We start from the raw sequence: 20,310 nt of genomic DNA, 5'->3' as shown, positions 1-20,310 counted from the left end.
GTTAAAAAATAAAATTAAAAGGAGTTCAACATCCACCTGAAGTCTCTGACCATCAAGTCTCCTTTGGTCGAGTTTGGCAGGTGTGGCATATATTTTTTATTAGTTCTTCCCTTTATGAAAACACAACATATCCAACGTTATAATAACAAACAATATCCGCTCGCCCCCTCCTTTGGTTGGGCGGGGTTTGCGACACCGCGCAGACTCCTGGGACAGGTGAGCCACCCACCTGTGTTCCAGGGAGGCCATTGTCCTACCCCCATCTCAGCAGGCCTATGGGCAGCCGCCTGGGAAGGGCCAGCATAAGGGACCGATGACCCCAGGCTCACTTGTTTTCCTTCCAGGTTCCAGGACCTTTGCTGGTGGGGTAAGTGCTGCCTCCCCCCCGGCCATGTGGGTTTTGGGCTGCTGTGCTCGCTCAGCAGTACTACCCTGCTAGCCTTGTATGTGTGTGTGTGCCTAGCGAATGTTTCCTTTTACAGAGCAGCGCGTGCCTCTCAGCTGGCTTGGAACTCCCGGGACCACAAAAGCAATTTGTTGTTGCGTGTTTGCTACATATCCAACATTATAATAACAAACAAATACAGTGGTACCTCGGGTTAAGTACTTAATTCGTTCCGGAGGTCCATTCTTAACCTGAAACTGTTCTTAACCCGAAGCACCACTTTAGCTAATGGGGCCTCCTGCTGCTGCCACACCGCCGGAGCACGATTTCTGTTCTCATCCTGAAGCAAAGTTCTTAATCCGAGGTACTATTTCTGGGTTAGCAGAGTCTGTAACCTGAAGTGTATGTAACCTGAGATACCACTGTATAATCTTTGCTCTTCCAAGCTTATGATTTCCTCCAGCACTTCAGCTGTTTTTTTTTTTTTTCAAGTCCTTGTATCGCACTTTAAAACATCGATTTCTGACCTTTATACCTTCAAAATCAGTTCTATCTCAATTGGTCTAGAAAATTTTAAAGTTTCTTGTTGCCGGATTTATTCTAATCCCGTTAGTGTTTTCACATTTTTACAATAATTATTCATATGCCAAATAAATTTACTCCAGTCTCTTTGAAATTTTTGGTCGTCTTGGTTCCGGATTCTACTGGTCAGCTTGGCTAGTTCCGCATAGTCTCTCATCTTCGTCTGCCAATCCTCAATTGTTGGTAACGCCTGCAATTTCCATCTTTGGGCTAATAAAGTTCTTGCTGCCGTCGTGGCGTACATAAATAATCTTTGGTCTACCTTTGCAATTTCTTCTCCCATCAAACCCAGCAAAAATGCTTCTGGTCTTTTGGGGAAAGTATATCTAAATATCTTTTTTAACTCATTGTAGATCAATTCCCAAAATGCTTTTACTTTATCTCAAGTCCACCGCATATGATAAAAATCTCCATCTTTCTCTTTGCACTTCCAACATAATTTGTTTCTCATCCTGTACATTTTGGCCAATTTCACCAGTGTCAAATACCACCTATGCATCATTTTCATTAAATTCTCTTTTAAGGACACACATGCGGTAAATTTTAGACTTTGATTCCACTATTTTGACCAAGCTTCAAATTCAATATTATACCCAAAGTCAATAGCCCATTTTATAATAACTTCTTTGGTCTCTTCATCTTTTGTATACCATTCTAACAACAAATTATACATCTTTGTGAACAATTTAACTTTGCCCTCCAACAATTCGGTGGCATCGTAGGCGGTTGTACACATGCCTTAGAAGGGAACCAACATGGCACCCTGCAGGTGTTGTGAGACTCCAACTCCCATCAGCCCCTGCTACCATGGCCAATGGTCAGGGGTGATGGGAACTGTAGTCTAACAACACCTGAAGAGCACTGTGCTGGCTACCCCCACAAGACGTCTCCAACAATCAAAAGGACCCATTTATCCAACCTGTGTGCAATTGGGCAGACAGATTGAATAAATGCCAATTATAGTAGACATGTCGTGTAGCACTCATGCCATGGAAAACAACAAAGTTACAGGCAGCAGATGGGGTGTGTGTCCCCCCCCCTTGAAATCAGTTCAAAAATGGAGGCAAAACTAAAATGATACAAAAGTAAATTGAAAACAAGGTCCAAGGAAATAAACAAAACAAAGGCATCTTTCAAAATGAAAATTAAATGGAAGGCTAAATCTATTCCCGTCCAAGTGCCTACCCTTAATTCAAGGCGATTCACCATGATATTATCAATTTTAATATATACATTATGTAATACCATGGAAGTTAATGGAGTATACAGCCATCCCAACCCAGTCCCGGGCAAAGGATTATGTCAGGGGACTGCCATCGGAACAGGGAAGGGAATCATAGAATCATAGAATCATAGAATCATAGAATCATAGAGTTGGAAGAGACCACAAGGGCCATCAAGTCCAACCCTCTGCCAAGCAGGAAACACCATCAGAGCACTCCTGACATATGGTTGTCAAGCCTCTGCTTAAAGACCTCCAAAGAAGGAGACTCCACCACACTCCTTGGCAGCAAATTCCACTGTCGAACAGGGAAGCTGAGGGGCAGTTGGGTTACAGGGAACCTCTGAAAATCTTGCGAAGCAGTTCCTCTTCCTGTGGTGGGGAAAGCCACACCTCCATTGGGGAAGAGGGGAAGGGACCGGAGGATGCTGCTGGGAGCCTCAGCACCGCTCCTGGTCAAGCCAGCCAGGAGGGAAGCACATCTCTTCCGTCACCCAACCTGCGCAGATGTGTCAAACGCAAAGAAGGAAGGAAAAGCTGGGGGTGACTAAACTACTATGTTGGGGGAGGACCTGGAAATGACCACTCCCGGATTCTGCTAGCGATTGAGGCAGACATGAACTTGTGGTACTGCACTGTAAATAGTTTTGCACCAAAATAAAACCTGTAAAAGACAGGTCAGAGTCCTGACTGGTTACTCACGAGCAACCACCATTCCCATCTGACAGATTACAATGCCGACAGAAGTGGGTTCTGGAGGCTTTTATTTCATCAGGGGCCATGTTGTCTTTCTGCCCCTGAAGGCTTGGGTGGGCGTTGGTGTTTAGGGTGTTGATTATTTCGTCATGATTTCCAAGGATATGGTGCTCCTCTTCTGGAGTGGTGGTGGTTAGGGGTCCACGGGCTTGGCTGATGCTGTCCAAGACTTGAATGCTGACTAAATTCTGGACTAGAACAATCTCTGCTTTCACCTGGAAGAAAACCACCAAAGAGGAATTCAAACATATAGCCAGCACGTGTAGACACAAAGTCAGAAAAGCTAAAGCACAGAATGAACTCAGGCTTGCTAGAGAGGTTAAAAGCAACAAAAAAGGCTTTTATGGGTATGTTCGTAGCAAAAGGAAGAACAAAGAAACAGTGGGGTCACTCAGAGGAGAAGATGGTGTAATGCAAACAGGGGACACAGGAAGGGCTGAACTCCTCAATGCCTTCTTTGCCTCAGTCTTCTCCGATAAAGAAAACAATGCCCGACCTGAAGAATTTGGAGCAAATGATTCAGCAGAGGAAACACAGCCCAGAATAACTAAGGAGATAGTACAAGAATACTTGGCTAGTTTAGATGTATTCAAGTCTCCAGGGCCAGATGAACTGCATCCAAGAGTATTAAAAGAACTGGCAGATGTGATCTCAGAACCACTGGCAGTCATCTTTGAGAATTCCTGGAGAACAGGCGAAGTCCCGGCAGACTGGAGGAGGGCAAATGTTGTCCCTATTTTCAAAAAGGGGAAAAGAGAGGACCCAAATAATTACCGCCCAGTCAGTCTGACATCAATACCAGGGAAGATTCTGGAGCAGATCATTAAGCAAACAGTCTGTGAGCACCTAGAAAGGAATGCTGTGATCACCAATAGTCAGCATGGATTTCTGAAAAATAAGTCATGTCAGACTAACCTGATCTCGTTTTTTGACAGAATTACAAGCCTGGTAGATGAAGGGAACGCAGTGGATGTAGCCTACCTTGATTTCAGCAAGGCATTTGACAAGGTGCCCCATGATATTCTTGTAAAGAAGCTGGTAAAATGCGGTCTTGACTTTGCTACCACTCAGTGGATTTGTAACTGGCTGACTGACCGAACCCAAAGGGTGCTCATCAATGGTTCCTCTTCATCCTGGAGAAGAGTGACTAGTGGGGTGCCACAGGGTTCTGTCTTGGGCCCGGTCTTATTCAACATCTTTATCAACGACTTGGATGATGGACTCAAGGGCATCCTGATCAAATTTGCAGATGACACCAAACTGGGAGGGGTGGCTAACACCCCAGAGGACAGGATCACACTTCAAAACGACCTTGACAGATTAGAGAACTGGGCCAAAACAAACAAGATGAATTTTAATAGGGAGAAATGTAAAGTATTGCACTTGGGCAAAAAAAATGAGAGGCACAAATACAAGATGGGTGACACCTGGCTTGAGAGCAGTACATGTGAAAAGGATCTAGGAGTCTTGGTTGACCACAAACTTGACATGAGCCAACAGTGTGACGCGGCAGCTAAAAAAGCCAATGCAATTCTGGGCTGCATCAATAGGAGTATTGCATCTAGATCAAGGGAAGTAATAGTGCCACTGTATTCTGCTTTGGTCAGACCTCACCTGGAGTACTGTGTCCAGTTCTGGGCACCACAGTTCAAGAAGGACACTGACAAACTGGAACGTGTCCAGAGGAGGGCAACCAAAATGGTCAAAGGCCTGGAAACGATGCCTTATGAAGAACGGCTAAGGGAGCTGGGCATGTTTAGCCTGGAGAAGAGGAGGTTAAGGGGTGATATGATAGCCATGTTCAAATATATAAAAGGATGTCACATAGAGGAGGGAGAAAGGTTGTTTTCTGCTGCTCCAGAGAAGCGGACACGGAGCAATGGTTCCAAACTACAAGAAAAAAGATTCCACCTAAACATTAGGAAGAACTTCCTGACAGTAAGAGCTGTTCGACAGTGGAATTTGCTGCCAAGGAGTGTGGTGGAGTCTCCTTCTTTGGAGGTCTTTAAGCAGAGGCTTGACAACCATATGTCAGGAGTGCTCTGATGGTGTTTCCTGCTTGGCAGGGGGTTGGACTCGATGGCCCTTGTGGTCTCTTCCAACTCTATGATTCTATGATTCTATGATTCTATGATTCTATGATTCTAGAATCAGAGGAAGGAAACCAGAAGTGGAAGCCGCCACGTCCCCCACCAGCTTCCTTTTTGAGGACTTTGAAGGCTACAGGTCTAATCCCATTCCACAATGCGAGTCTGAGCCAAGCTGGACATAGAAATAGAATCTAGGAGCTTTGATCTCTGTCATGATCTCAGGGAGGCAAGCAAGCTCCGATAGAAGAAGAAGAAGAAGAAGAAGAAGAAGAAGAAGAAGAAGAAGAAGAAGAAGAGGAGTTTGGATTTGATACCCCGCCTTTCACTCCCTTTAAGGAGTCTCAAAGCGGCTAACATTCTCCTTTCCCTTCCTCCCCCACAACAAACACTCTGTGAGGTGAGTGGGGCTGAGAGACTTCAAAGAAGTGTGACTGGCCCAGGGTCACCCAGCAGCTGCATGTGGAGGAGCGGAGACGCGAACCCGGTTCCCCAGATTACGAGACTACCGCTCTTAACCACTACACCAAACTGGCTCTCTCGATAAGAATTAATGAGTCTCTGGCAGTTTTATGGCACATTTATTTACAATTAACACCCAGAGAGCGGCTCTGAGCCTGCCATTCTTCGCTATGAGTTGGTCACTCTGAGTCTCTTCCCCTTTCGCAGCACAAAGGGCGCCAAAGTCCAGTCCTTCCTCTCTTGTATTTCCGTTGCATTTTCACCCTTTCAGTTCTTCTGGTTCAGGGAGAAGGTGGGTGGCCTCCCCTCCCCAAACGAAGAGTCCTCTGAATGCTGCCTTCCTCCTGTTTGCTTAGCAACCCCCTCAGTGCCATCTATCTCCTCCCCTCCCTTAGCCTGCAAGCTTTCCGAGTCTGTAGCTCTATCTGAGCCTGGGAACTCTTGATGAAGGGGCCCCGAACTAGCCCACTCCTGCTCTGTCTGTGATTGCATCCCCTCATCTCCAGAGTCAGACTCTGGCTCCCTCTGTACTGGCATTCCATCTCCAGAGTCAGGCTCTTCCCAGGCGTTCAATTCAGCCACGTCCCTGACAATCTCAGACTTCTGTGGTCTCAGACAACACGGGGCAGAATGAGGTGGAAAAGTCCTAAGTCCACGTCCCTTCTAAGTTTATACAGTGGTACCTCGGGTTAAGTACTTAATTCGTTCTGGAGGTCCGTTCTTAACCTGAAACTGTTCTTAACCTGAAGCACCACTTTAGCTAATGGGGCCTCCTGCTGCCGCCGTGCTGTCAGAGCACAATTTCTATTCTCATCCTGAAGCAAAGTTCTTAACCTGAGGTATTATTTCTGGGTTAGCGGAGTCTGTAACCTGAAGCGTATGTAACCCGAGGTACCACTGTACAGCCTTCTCTAAGTTTATACAATAATCTTACAGTGATGCAATAATAATAGTTACAGATAGGTAGCCGTGTTGGTCTGCCATAGTCAAAACAAAATAAAAAAAATTCCTTCCAGTAGCACCTTAAAGACCAACTAAGTTAGTTCTTGGTATGAGCTTTCGTGTGCATGCACACTTCTTCAGATACCTTTGGTATCTTTGGTATCTGAAGAAGTGTGCATTTCTGGACTAGAACAATCTCTGCTTTCACCTGGAAGAAAACCAGCCTAGAATCAGAGGAAGGAAACCAGAAGTGGAAACCAGAACTAGAAGTGGAAACCAGAACTAGAATCAGAGGAAGGAAACCAGAAATGGAAATCAGAAGAAGGAAACCCGAAGTGGAATCAGAGGAAGGAAACCAGAAGTGGAAGCTGGTATCTGAAGAAGTGTGCATGGGACTTCCGGGTTAGCGCCAACGTCTAATGGCGGATTTCCTCCGAGCTCCAGAGGAAATCGGCTCAGTAGGGATCGGGTTCTGCCGCGCCGGCGACGCGGGGACCCTTAAAAACCACAGGCGCGGTGACTGTGGACTTGGTGACTCGGCGGGCACCATTAGCGCCCCCCGACCCGCAAAGGAGCCTTTTTAAAGGCTGCGGAATGGGGGACGGGGAGCGGCGCGGTGCTGAGAGTCTTCTGCTTCCCCTGCTGAGCGAAGCCGCATGCCATGGACGGAGAGCGCTGACTTTTTCGTTTAAACATTCGGACTAAAAGCAACAACCCGTGAGTAATACGGAAATTGGACTTAAAATGGAATTTATTTATTTATTTAAATTCGGTACGATCGGGGGAGGTGTAAAAAGGAAGTCCGCCCCCCCGCCTTGTAGATAATCTAAAGCAAGGACTAGATAACTAAAGTTGAGGGAAACATCTTTGTCTTTTTTTTGAAGAAAAATTATTAATTTTGCGATTGGACAGTATAATTAATTTTGCTGGAGGATAAGAGTCGGATTGGAAAGTTAAAGTGTAACCCCCCAAGACCCAGGAGTGATCCGTGAGAGAGCCTGTCAAAAAGATACAGAAGATTTTGACAGCTGTCAAACTAGCTGTCAAAGTTGGGGAATAAAAGGAAATTTTGTTTCTGGTGACTCTGCTGGTTAGATTTTCGTTAATTTGGATACAAATTGTTGGGAACAAAGGAAAATAAGTTATATTGGACTTTTGGATTGAAACTGGAAAGATACTAAGTAAACATAATCCCCTAGAGGGGATTTTTGAGACACTGCAAGAAATGGCTGCAAGTGGAAAAATACTCACTGAGCTGAATAGGACCTTCTATCTCCTGGGAAAGCTCCAGGACCAGAGCAATATTTTGACTACAAGGGTAATAGCATTGAATGAAACAGTAAATAATCTTGGTGGAACAGGTAGAGACTTGATACAAGTCTTTGTTGTTGAACCAAAAGCCCTTGAAGTTGGAACAGAAGCCGCTGCAGCTGGGGAAAAGAAATCTGATAAATCCGAAGAGATATATGAGGATTTGGTGGAAAATGAAGGTGAAGCCACAATGTTGCGGAAGATCAAGCTAGACCAGAGGCCTGGTAGCACAAATTTGATTAAGATGGAAGTTGGAGCTTCTGGGACATATGGATTTAAAAGATTTAAGAAACAAAATTTGAGCTCCACTCTTAAATATAGAGGCCTGCTTGGAAGAAAAATGGACATTATTGGGACAGAGCTTCTTCGAGAGTTGGTGTTGAATATAAAGGACTGTCAAAAAAACCGGCAGAGAGAATCTGAGAGAGGTCTAAAAGCCTCGGAAGTTTGGGATCCAGGTTGAGAATAGATGGACTGATGGACATTGGTTTGGGGATCAAAACTGGGAAAGGGAGGGAGGGATTTGGGAATCCAAAGGGTGTTAAAACATAATTGTTAAGTTCTTTTTTTCCCTATATATTCTTTGCAATTTTATGGAATGTGGGGAAATCGTGGAAGGGAAATTTGGGTCGACTTTAGGAAAAAGGTTTAAGATTAAGTTAAAATTGGGTTTGTTAAATTAAATAGATATAAGGTTTTTAAAAATAAATTGAGGAACGTTATGCCCCTCCTGGTGCTTCTGTATGCGGACGACGCAGTCCTACTCTCCTTTTCCTGCGTTGGCTTGAGGAAGCTTTTGAGATCACTTGCTGATTATTGTCAAGCGGAACAACTATTAATAAATTACAGCAAATCTAAAATTATGGTGTTTTCAAAAAAAAGAAGGAAACACAAATGGAGAATTAATGGTCAACCTATTGACCAGGTAGCAACTTTCAAATACCTGGGAATAACTTTTCAGGAAAGGGTCTCGTGGCACCAACAGATGAAAAACGCCATTGCCAACGCAGGAAGGGCCAACAAAGCCCTTATAAGATTCTTTCACGGGAAAGGGGGAAAATACGTTCCAGCGGCCTCCCAGGTTTTTGCTGCAAAAATACTCCCACAACTCACTTATGGATCCCAGGTTTGCAGTTTTAAAAATTTTGCGCCTATGGAGGCATTTCAAGCAAAATTCTATCGGTGTTTATTGGGGATCCCTCCCTGTGTATCTAATATAGCTGTCCGCTTAGAAGTTGGACAACTACCCGTTAACGCGCGTTTGTGGATTCTAAAGATACACTACTGGTTAAAACTTATTTTTTTCCCCGCCGGTTTGGCGCCCTTAACACTCTTAGACACCTTTCATTCTACCTGGAAAGCTTCCCTGTTTGAAAAGATAAGAAACTTGGGATTCTCCCCGCAGATCTTGATAGCGGCAGGATATGAGAGAGCCAAAAGTCAAGTGCTCCAGTGCATTAGGGACATAGAGCTGCAATGTCATATGGGCAAAATGGATAAACACGCCACAATTAGAGACTTTGGGAGAGGGTTCTCACCCGCAAACTATCTGGCTGATTTACAAATACCTAAGTACAGACATTCCTTTACCCTGGCCAGATTAAACGTTCTGCCCTCTGCCCTGCTGTTAGGCAGATATGAGGGCAAACCATATGAGTCACGTGTTTGCCCATGTGGCTCATTGGAAGTGGAAACAAGTTTGCATGTATTGCTGCACTGTAGCTATTACAAGGATCTACGCCTGACCTTTATTGCCCCAGTTCTACAAAAGCTTAAAAATGAATCAGAACTTCAATGTATGAGAGCCTTGGTAGAAGATAAGGTTCCTGTAATTACGATCAATGTTGCTAAATTCTGTGCAGCCGCTATCAGGCGCAGAAAACAAGAGCTTTCCAATGTCAACATGCAGGCGAAGGCAAATACTTAATCTTATTCATGCTGTCCAATCTTAAATTGTTGTTATGGCCTAATCTGTATTGAAATTGTCCTTTGTTTTTTCCGGTGTTATGTTTCGCTGACTAGCTGTACGAACCAATCTGGTCTGTGACCGTTTAATAAAATCTGATTCTGAATTGAGGAACGGAAGAAAGAAGAAAAGGAAAATAATAGCATGATTTAAACAAATTATTAAGTTAAGGTTGAGAAATAAGATAAGAACTTGTTGAGCGGATAATAATGAAATTATAATACAGAAGGGGGAGATGTGAGGAGGTCGGGGAAATAAGGTTTTTTTTAAAAAAGGATTGAAATTATACCTGTATTTTGTTTGTGTATGTTTGTGTGTTTATGTGTTTTAATGGAAACTTTAATAAATATCATTTTTTAAAAAAAATGAAGAAGTGTGCATGCACACGAAAGCTCATACCAAGAACTAACTTAGTTGGTCTTTAAGGTGCTACTGGAAGCAATAATAATAGTTAGGGATGAATTGCAATGACCAGTGGAGATCTCCTTGTTTTGTCTTTCTGCTAGATCTACTCATTTCTGCTTCAGTATCTTGTTTCCCAGTTACTTGTGTTTTCCGTGAAGTCCCATTCTACACAACCGTCAGGGACGGTAGTGTGGAGGCACTTTTTCTGCACCTTCGCAAGGGCAGGACAGTATTGATTTAGAACAGTGGTTTTAAGAAGGGCATAGTCCAGAGTGGAAAAGCTGGGAAATACTAGGTAAGGAACAGCTAGAAGAGGAAACGGCAAGAGAGAGACAGCTGGCAGATTCAGGGTCCTTGGACAGTATTCCTGACACACACACACCCTTCACCTAAGACTAGAAGGGCTTGGGAAGTGTTAGAACAGAAAGTGCAATGACAACAAGCTCAGATTACCCGAAGTAGGAGTGACATAAATTAATAGGGATGGAGGGGGTAAACCTTTACTGGGAGCAACGCCGTTTTTTAGAGGGATATGCATTCCTTTGTCTCTCACTGTGATCATTAAAGAACTTATCTAGTAAGAACACTCCTTTTGTTTGATCTACTTATTTACTGCCACCGGGGGAAGGGATCTGATTCCCCGAAATCTGACAGTAACAGAACTTTCATGGCATTCTCTTGAAATGGAAGCACTTTGGGTTTCCAGAGTTCTTAAATGCTTAGCTTCAGAGCACACAGAACAACTCCTCCTTGGGGTTCCTCCCATGCACCTTCTCCAGAATGACCCTAGGAGCCAATCCTCAAAGGCCGACTCGCCCCCCTTTCACTCCGATCGGCTCCAATCAGCACAAAGAAGGCTCCTTCTCAGTGGCTTAAAGCACTCCCCTTTCATGCTGATTGGGCAGCTCCTGGATGTTGGAGACAGAGCTCCTGCTGGGACCCTACTGCAGAAATACTAGCGGGTCTTTGACCCCACCCTGACCCTGGACCACTACACCACTGCAGATGGGGCTTGAGAGAGAACCAAGGGAGAAGCCATAGGTAGGAGCTCAGGAAGAAGGAGGAATCAGAACCATGAGACAGGCCAGGTTGGGGTCTGAAACTGGGGGGGAAAGGATGGCACTATTTTCCGATTCTCTTTTTAATTACCCACATGTGGGCCCCACAAATCTTATTTTCCTCCCACCGGTACTTACCCAGGTCGGACATTGTGGCTGCTTAATATCAGCTGATTCTCCATCCTAAGGAAACAAACAGCATCTCAGAGGTGGGCTTGGGACTCACAGGGTTCCCAACAGAGGGCCAGCATCTCCCCACTTTTCCAGCTCCTCTCCGCAATGCCGCCCCCCAGAATGCAGCTAAGAACCTGATTAAAGGACATGCCAGCATCCTACACATCTGGATAGGCTTGCCTAAACAAAAATGCTTTTAGCAGGTAAAGAGTATACGCCTTAGGCTTAGGGGACAGCAAAAGGCACCTGCCTGGTGTCAAAAGGCAGAGAGTTGCAAAGTTTTGCAATCTTTACCAGAACCAAGAAAAATACAGATTGACAAATTTGCCAATTTTGGTTCTCTAAATTCCTTGTTTTCCCAGCATTTGAGTGCGAATTTCTCATCATGAACTCATTTTTGTACATAGTTTTGTCTAATCAACCCCCCCCCCCTAAAATAAACCAATCATTTTTGGTACGGTTGCTTTCTCGAACATGCATTTATATGCACATTTTAGTATGTGCATTTCTGAACATATATTTTTGCCTGGAGAACTGCATGGCGATGTTTAGGGAAATGTGGATTTTGAAGGGTAACTATGCTTCAGTTCACATTAGGCAAGCTCACTTTTAAACGAGAACAGAATCCTTTCCCATAGGAAAACTGGAAAGGCCAGGTTCGTTCTCTGGCTGAGGGACCCTTCACAAGTCCCCTCAATTTGCATTCACTGAATCATTGGACCCTCATTTAACCCCCAAAGGTGGACATGGAGTCCCGGAACTCTGAGACCAGCCCAGCCCACCAAAGCTGGTCTTCTTCCAAAAACAGCATCTGGGCTGTATCCTGAAGGCCTGTGACTTACCTTGCGTGAGAAGGTCTGTTGCTTCCCACAGAGCTGAGGAAAGAGGAAAAACAGCAAAGAATTCATGTGTGAGAAGTTTATTTCTGGCAGCTCTCAGCTACCTCCCACAAGCACCAGCTTCCCTTCTTTGACATCTATGGAAAAGTTTTGCAACAGTTTTAAACTGTTGAAGGGCATTTTGTGTATTTTGAACATATGGGAGGAATTGTATGTGCAATGGTTTTAAAATAAAATAAAATCTTCAGACAGTGTATATTTTTAGGACCTATCTGATTTCTATAACTGTAAGTTGTTTTAAACCATTTTAAATGTTTTCATGTTCTAACCTGCCCTGGGACCTTAGGGTTAAGGGCAATGAATGAATGAATGATATAAATCACAGTGAGCAAGACCACGACTGACTGTTGAAGTCATGTTCAGTTTTCTGCTCTGCATACCTGCAATTTCAGGGTCATATTATGGCTGAGGGAACGTCCCTCCCCCGATAACAATACAAATTTTGTGCAACATCTGTTTCCATTTGAATAACTGGACCCCCCCATCCCAAACCACTTTATGCCCAAAGGTGGAAATGGAATTCCAGAAGTCTGCCCTCCCTCCCTCCCTGCCTGCCTCCTAGCCAGATGTTGTTTAATCATCAGCACCATCATTTTATTATTTATACCCCGCCGATCTAGCTGGGTTTCCCCAGCCATTCTGGGCAGCTATCAGAATATATAAAACATAATACAGTGGTACCTCAGGTTAAGTACTTAATTCGTTCCGGAGGTCCGTACTTAACCTGAAACTGTTCTTAACCTGAAGCACCACTTTAGCTAATGGGACCTCCCACTGCTGCCGCGTGCTGGAGCCCGATTTCTGTTCTTATCCTGAAGCAAAGTTCTTAACCTGAAGCACTATTTCTGGGTTAGCGGAGTCTTTAACCTGAAGCGTATGTAACCTGAAGCGTATGTAACCTGAGGTACCACTGTAAAGCATCAAACATTTAAAAAAACATCCTCATACAGGGCTGCCTTCAGATGTCTTCTAAAAGTTTTGTCGTTCTTAACTTTTAGAAGACATCTTATGTAGTTTGCAGGTTTTGGAAAGAAAATCTGGTTTTCTCCAAAAAGAGAGATTTCAGGCTCCATCCTGTACTTACCGTGCTGTAGAAGGCATGATGGTTACCACGGTGGGGTCCGAGTCATCGCTAAAGAAACAGGAAAAAGGATCAAAGAGTTTAGGAGGGAGAAGTTTGGTGCCGCTCCGTTGTGTCAAAGATGGTTGCTTCTTTAGAAAACCTGCATGTCCCTTATTTGACTGGGGCTCTGTTTTCTGCTGTTCACTGAGCCTCTCTGGTGCTTAATTTGCCTTCTGGGGACACCTCATTCAATGTTTTGGTGTGAGATGCTACCGTTGTCATTCAACTCCCCTCCCCAGGGTCTATTCAACATTGGTGGGTTGATGAGATACATCTTCAGGACATGGGAACGTCCAAGGAGGCTGCTGGATGAGGCCAATGGCTCATCTAGTCCACCATCCTTTTCTCACACCCAGATGCCTGTGGGAAACCCACGAGCAGGATCCGAGCACAAGAGCAACTCTCCCCTCCTGTGGTTTCTGGAAACTGGTATTCAGAATCATTGCTGCCTCTGACCATGAAGACAGAGGAGAGCCATGATGGCTGGTAGCCATTGATAACCTCCATGAATTTGTCTAAACCTCTTTGAAAGCCAGAAATCTGGTGGTTTCTCATGTGGAGACAACCCATGAGAATGCAAGTGCATGAGCAATTGGGCTTTCTCCCAGTTTCTCACCCCCCCCCCCCCATATTTCCATATCAGTTTGTGATTTGTTTATTTTTAAATCCTCATGAGAATCCATCAGCATTCTTGCGACTTTCTCCTAATACAGACATTTCGTACAGAAATTCACAGAATTTGCAGAGCTGGAAGAGACCAAGGGGGTCAACTAGTCCAACCCCTTGAAATGCAGGAATCTTTCACCCAACCTGGGACTCGAACCCACAACCCTAAGATTAAGAGACACATGCTCTACTGACTGAGCTATGGGATTTTTCCACATTGTGGAAAAGCAATGCCTCTTGTGTAGGCACCAGCTCTTTAGGATGACCCAGTGCCCACATGGGCCATTCGTATGCTGGTCAAAAACTTGGCTCTTCAGGAAGGCTTTTGGGATCAGCTGATCTATTTGATCTCCTACTACTACTACTGCTCAGGCCGTATTCAATATCTGACCCCTCCTATCCCTCTGATTCTCCTTCCATTTCAATTTTTTTACTCATTTTGCATACAACTTTTACATTTTTGGTTAGCCCCCTCAAGACTTATGCAAGATCAAACTTGAAGAGGAGGAGGAGGAGGAGGAGAAGAGGAGGAGGAGAAGATGAGGAGGAGAAGTTGAACAATGAGAAGGAGAAGAAGGAGAAGGGGAGAAGAAGGAGAGAAGAGGAGGAGGAGAAGGAGAAGGGGGAGAGGAGGAGAAGAATGTGAGAAGGAGAGGAGAAGAAGGAGAAGGAGAAGGAGAAGGAGAAGGAGAAGGAGAAGGAGAAGGAGAGGAGGAGAAGAAGGAGAAGGAGAAGGAGAGGAGAAGGAGAAGGAGAAGGAGAAGGAGAAGGAGAAGGAGAAGGAGAAGGAGAGGAGAAGAAGGAGAAGGAGAAGGAGAAGGAGAAGGAGGAGAAGGAGGAGGAGAGGAGGAGAAGGAGAAGAGGAGGAGGAGAAAGAGAAGGAGAAGGAGGAGGAGGAGAAGGAGGAGGAGGAGAAAGAGAAGGAGAAGGAGAAAGAGAAGGAGAGGAGAAGGAGAGGAGAAGGAGAAAGAGAAAAGGAGGAGAAGGAGGAGAAGGAGAAGAGGAGGAGAAAGAGGAGAAGGAGAGAAGGAGAAAGAGAAGGAGAGGAGAAGGAGAGGAGAAGGAGAGGAGAAGGAGAAAGAGAAGGAGAGGAGAAGGAGAGGAGGAGAAAGAGAAGGAGAGGAGAAGGGAAGAGAAGAGAAGGAGGAGGGGGAGGAGGAGGAGGAGAAGGAGAAGGAGAAGGAGAAGGAGGAGGAGGAGGAGAGGAGGAGAAGGAGAAGAGGAGGAGAAGGAGAAAGAGAAGGAGAAGGAGAAGGAGGAGAAGGAGAAGGAGAAGGAGGAGAAGGAGGAGGAGAAGGAGGAGAAGGAGAAAGAGAAAGAGAAGGAGAGGAGAAGGAGAGGAGAAGGAGAAAGAGAAAAGGAGGAGGAGGAGGAGAAGGAGAAGAGGAGGAGAAAGAGGAGAAGGAGAGGAGAAGGAGAAAGAGAAGGAGAGGAGAAGGAGAGGAGAAGGAGAGGAGAAGGAGAGGAGAAGGAGAAAGAGAAGGAGAGGAGAAGGAGAGGAGGAGAAAGAGAAGGAGAGGAGAAGGGAAGAGAAGAGAAGAGAAGGAGGAGGGGGAGGAGGAGGAGGAGGAGGAGGAGGAGGAGAAAGCATCACCTTGTAGAAGTTAACATAGTCAGGAGAGTTATCAGCATAATCCCCAAAAGAATCGCTCCCACAATGCAGCCAAAAGCGAGCCCTGCGATAACTCCAGAAGTTAGACTTCTAGGATTCCTCAGCTCTGGAGTCTTTTCTTCTGTGGAGACAAGGAAAGTCAACCGTGAGAATGAGGAAAAGGAAGGATCACAAACTCCTTGCTCCAAATTGTCAAACTACTTTGCTTTGGCAAGTGAGAATCAGGTTAAGTTTGCATGGAATCGTAGAGTTGGGAGGGACCACCAAGGGTTATCCAGTCCAACCCCCTGCAATGCAGAAATATCAGCTGAAGCATCCATGACAGGTGGACATCCAACCTTTGCTTAAACACCTCCAAGGGAGGAGAGCCCACAACCTCCAGTGGGAGACCATTCCATTGTCAAACAGCTCTTACTGCCAGGAAGTTCTTCCTGATGTTTAGTCGGAATCTTCTTTCTTGTAACTTGAAGCTCTTGGTTTAAGTCCTACCCTCCGGAGCAGGAGAAAACAAGCTCACTCCACCTTCCAGGTTAAACACAGAGCCTAGGACTTGCCGATCAGAAGGTTGGTGGTTCGAATCCCCGCAACGGGGTGAGCTCCCGTTGCTCGGTCCCTGCTCCTGCCAACCTAGCAGTTCGAAAGCACGTCAAAGTGCAAGTAGATAAATAGGTACCACTCCAGTGGGAAGGTAAACAGCATTTCCGTGCGCTGCTCTGGTTTGCCGGAAGCGGCTTAGTCATGCTGGCCACATGACCCAGAAGCTGTACGCCGGCTCCCTCGGCCAATAAAGGGAGATGAGCGCCACAACCCCAGAGTCGGTCACGACTGGACCTAATGGTCAGGGGTCCCTTTACCTTTATTTTATCAAAAATGTGAGCTGAGTCAGATTTCCTCCCCCGGTTCCCAGTCCGTACCTGTGACCAGTAAGAAGGCCTCACCCACTTCGTTGGCAATCTTTCTAGTCTTGAATATTTCGTAGAGACCAATGTCGTCAAATGTTACATTCCGGATGTGCATGGAGCAATCGAAGCTTGGTGTCTGGCGTCCGTCATAGGCTGCTTTCGGGTAGAATGCAGCTTTTGGGGGTGGGTGATAGAGGAAGATGGGGAAAGATTCGTCCTTTTCCCCTTTTGTCCACAGGCAGGAGATGACGTCTATCATAAGCCCTTTGGGGACAAAGGTGACATCCTGCCCTACCAGGGGGAATTCTGGGTCCAGGCTGACATCAATGGTAATGTTCTGAACAGCTTGCGTCAACAGGAAACATGAACTCAAGATATGACCTAGAGGTGAAGGGGCAGAGAAGAGACAGGGCACAGCTACACTTGACAATTATATCGTTATAACTGCAAAAAAATACCCTCTGGGCAATCTCCCCCCATTTTCTTAAATTGGAGTCCCCAAAATAGGGGTTGTGTTATACACGGGGGCGTGTTATATACGGAAAAATACGGTAAGTCCTGCCCCACATAGTCAATCACATGACGCAGCACACACAAAGCTTTTGAATGGCAGTACCCATCAGTTTTTTGGGGGGAAGCCCCCTCAAATATTTTATGGCAAAGCTCCCATATCTGCTATGACTAGCCCACAATGGCAGGTTCATCTGCTCTACGAGGGGCTGTATCATCGAGAACATGCCTCCCATGGGGGGTCTGATGAGACTGTAGCCCCTTCTTTGGTGGGTTTGAGAAGGACGTTCCCCGACTCCCCCACTCCCAGCACCAATATGGTCAGCATTGGCTATGGTACAGTCACTTCCGAGAAAATGGTTGGTTGGGAACTAACCAAGCATTTAACTCAGGATCAGCACCGGAGTTTGTTCTTTTCCTCCACCCTCCCAATGGCCTTTCCTTTCATGCCATGTATTTTGGATTGTAACATTTAAGGGCAGGGACTACAGAGGCTGTACTGGGAGCACTTTTCCACCAAAGTGCAGGGTGTAATGAGGAGGAGGAGGAGGGAAAGGTAAACACCAGGGGAAGAACAAGAACCAGGTGGGGTTGGACTAGATGATCCTCAGGTCCCGTTCCAACTATGAGTTCTATGAGGAAGGTCTGACAAAGTTGCACCCCTGGGAAAAGGGGTTAGTAAGGGGAACATGTCAGAGACATCACCTTGCCAACAAAGGTCCGTATAGTTAAAGCTATGGTTTTCCAGTGGTGATGTGTGGAAGTGAGAGCTGGACCATAAAGAAGGCTGATCGCCAAAGAACTGATGCTTTTGAATTATGGTGCTGGAGGAGACTCTGGAGAGTCCCATGGACTGCAAGAAGATCAAACCTCTCCATTCTGAAGGAAATCAGCCCTGAGTGCTCACTGGAAGGACAGATCCTGAAGCTGAGGCTCCAATACTTTGGCCACCTCATGAGAAGAGAAGACTCCCTGGAAAAGACCCTGATGTTGGGAAAGATGGAGGGCACAAGGAGAAGGGGACAACAGAGGACGAGATGGTTGGACAGTGTTCTCAAAGCTACCAGCATGAGTTTGACCAAACTGCAGGAGGAAGTGGAAGACAGGAGTGCCTGGCGTGCTCTGGTCCATGGGGTCACGAAGAGTCCGACACGACTAAACGACTCAACAACAACAAAGGGGGACATTATATCCTCTTTACATATTTCAAAGAACAGTTGTATTGTTGCACCGTGATGTCAGGATTTTGGAGTTGGGTGGGGCATGGCTTGTACTAAGACAGCCAAAGAGTTACATCACCTTGAAAGGGCAATTTTAGATCTTAGTGCCTCCCCATAGAGTCCCAAATAAACTCTCACCTGCTAGAAGCACCAGGGCCCAGGATCTCCCATGGCCACAGGAGGCTCCACCTTTTGGGCACTGTCCACATGATGTTCCCGCCCCTCTTGGAGATAGGAGGGGCTTGGACATCCTGGGAGGACAGCCTTTGTGCCCAGCTGGTTGCCTAGGTTCCTCCTGTGCTCCTTGCCACCAGCGGCTGGGACCCCCAGCTGAGCCCACCCACTCCCCACCCACCCCAGGCTGTCCTCCTAGGCCCAGGGTGCTTCATCCATAGCTCCCCTCTTCTCCCTCCACCCCACCCCACCCTGCAGCAGTGTGAAGCTCCCTGGTAACCGGAAGAGGTCACAAAGCAAAGGACTGAGCCACAGGGAGCAGTGTGTGACTGGGGGTAGAGTGGTCCTGTCTGGGGAGGTTCTTCTGAAAGGCAGGCTATACATTTCTACACCAAGCCAGAACTTTTTGCCATTTTGGAGGTGGGGGCAGTTGGTTTTGGTCAGCGACAAGGAGATTCCTCCCCCCCCCAATAATTTTTATTAAATTTTATACAATTATAACACACTCTACAACAAAAAAGAAAAGACAAAAAAGAAGAGAAAGATAAAAGATACATCTATAACAGATAACAACCAACACATAAACCACAAAAACAATCTTAGTTATTTAAAAATCCAATCTTATAAACATATTAATTGACTTCCTCAAATCCCTCCCTTCTGAATTTCCTTGTGTCCGAATGTAACAGTTTTCCAATATCATTATTAACACACAATATTCCAGTTATAATCAAATTTCTTCACTTTTCTTAATGTTCTAAATGCCATTTATTTAAATAAACCATAGGCCTATTTGGTACTTTCACGTAACTTCTAATTTTTAATATTACAATATTTATTCAAATAGTCTTTAAATTTCCTCCAATCACCTTGGTATTCCTCTTCTTTCTGGTCACGGATTCTTCCAGTAAGGTCCGCTAGCTCCATGAAGTCCATCATCTTCATCTGCCATTCTTCCACAGTTGGTAGTTCTTGTGTTTTCCACTTCTTGCCTAGTAAAATTATTGTGATTCGGGATCGAAATGTCTGTCATTGATCCTACAGACCACAAGGAATGTCTTGGTGGCTTGCATCCAGAACTTTGGGGGGTAATATCACAAATTATATTTAAAAATTGGATTTAAATGCTGGAGGCGGGGCAAGGCAAGTTGGCATTTTGATGCCACTGGCATTGGGCAGAAGTTGTCAAAGATTTGCATGCATGAGCAGCGCCCAGCCGATGGGAACTTAAAGTTTGCAAGACACTCCAGGGACAGCAGGTCCAAGGGAGGTTTAAAGGAGGGGGGGGTCCCAATGTCCCAGGGACATTATTTACAATGAATTAAAAAAAATATTAAAATATAACTTTAGCAAAAAACCAGAGGCATTCTTATTAGGGCTAATTGATGAAGAAATTAATAAAAATGATGTAAAAAAATTTCTCACTGCCACAATGGCAGTGAGAATCCTCTTGGATCAAAGGTGGAAGTAGCAGGAACTCCCTACATTGGAAGACTGGAGAATAAAAATGGTAGAATTTGTGGAGTCGGCGAAGCTGACGGGGAGAATCAGGAATCAGCCAGAAGAAAAATATCAAAAGGACTGGAGCAAATTTATTTATTATTTGAAAGAAAACTGTACTCATTTAAAAACGTTTGTAGCATTAACGTGAAATGTTTTGTAACGTGAAATTATGATGCCGATTTATAAATCAGAATGTGATTTCTTAAGGTGATTATAAGATAAAGAAGTGCTTATGGGAATGCGAAAGATATGTTATAGGCTATAGGGGTGTCAGAAAGAGAGGTAGAAGGAAGTCAAAGCTCACTATGAGCAAATAAGATGTTGTGAATATGTGTATTGAATTAAAATGAA

The 20,310-nt window shown here is 45.2% G+C and overlaps 1 protein-coding gene across 1 annotated transcript; it reads right to left on the bottom strand.

The window, feature by feature from the left end:
* Nucleotides 1–11,310: 11,310 nt before the first annotated feature.
* LOC309346021 (uncharacterized protein) lies at nucleotides 11,311–18,636 on the bottom strand (the record flags this gene model as incomplete). Its single annotated transcript, XM_081869648.1, has 6 exons — nucleotides 18,421–18,636; nucleotides 16,565–16,933; nucleotides 15,633–15,771; nucleotides 13,334–13,381; nucleotides 12,193–12,225; nucleotides 11,311–11,359 (listed from the first exon to the last, which is right to left on the bottom strand). Exons 1-6 carry the CDS (start codon nucleotides 18,530–18,532, stop codon nucleotides 11,311–11,313), a joined length of 750 nt encoding a protein of 249 aa, XP_081725774.1. The 5' UTR covers nucleotides 18,533–18,636.
* Between the last annotated feature and the right edge of the window lie 1,674 nt (nucleotides 18,637–20,310).

This window comes from Podarcis erhardii, assembly GCF_964252035.2.
Source record: "Podarcis erhardii genome assembly, chromosome: 7".
NCBI lineage: Eukaryota > Metazoa > Chordata > Lepidosauria > Squamata > Lacertidae > Podarcis > Podarcis erhardii.
This window is presented reverse-complemented; position numbering and strand designations above follow the sequence as displayed.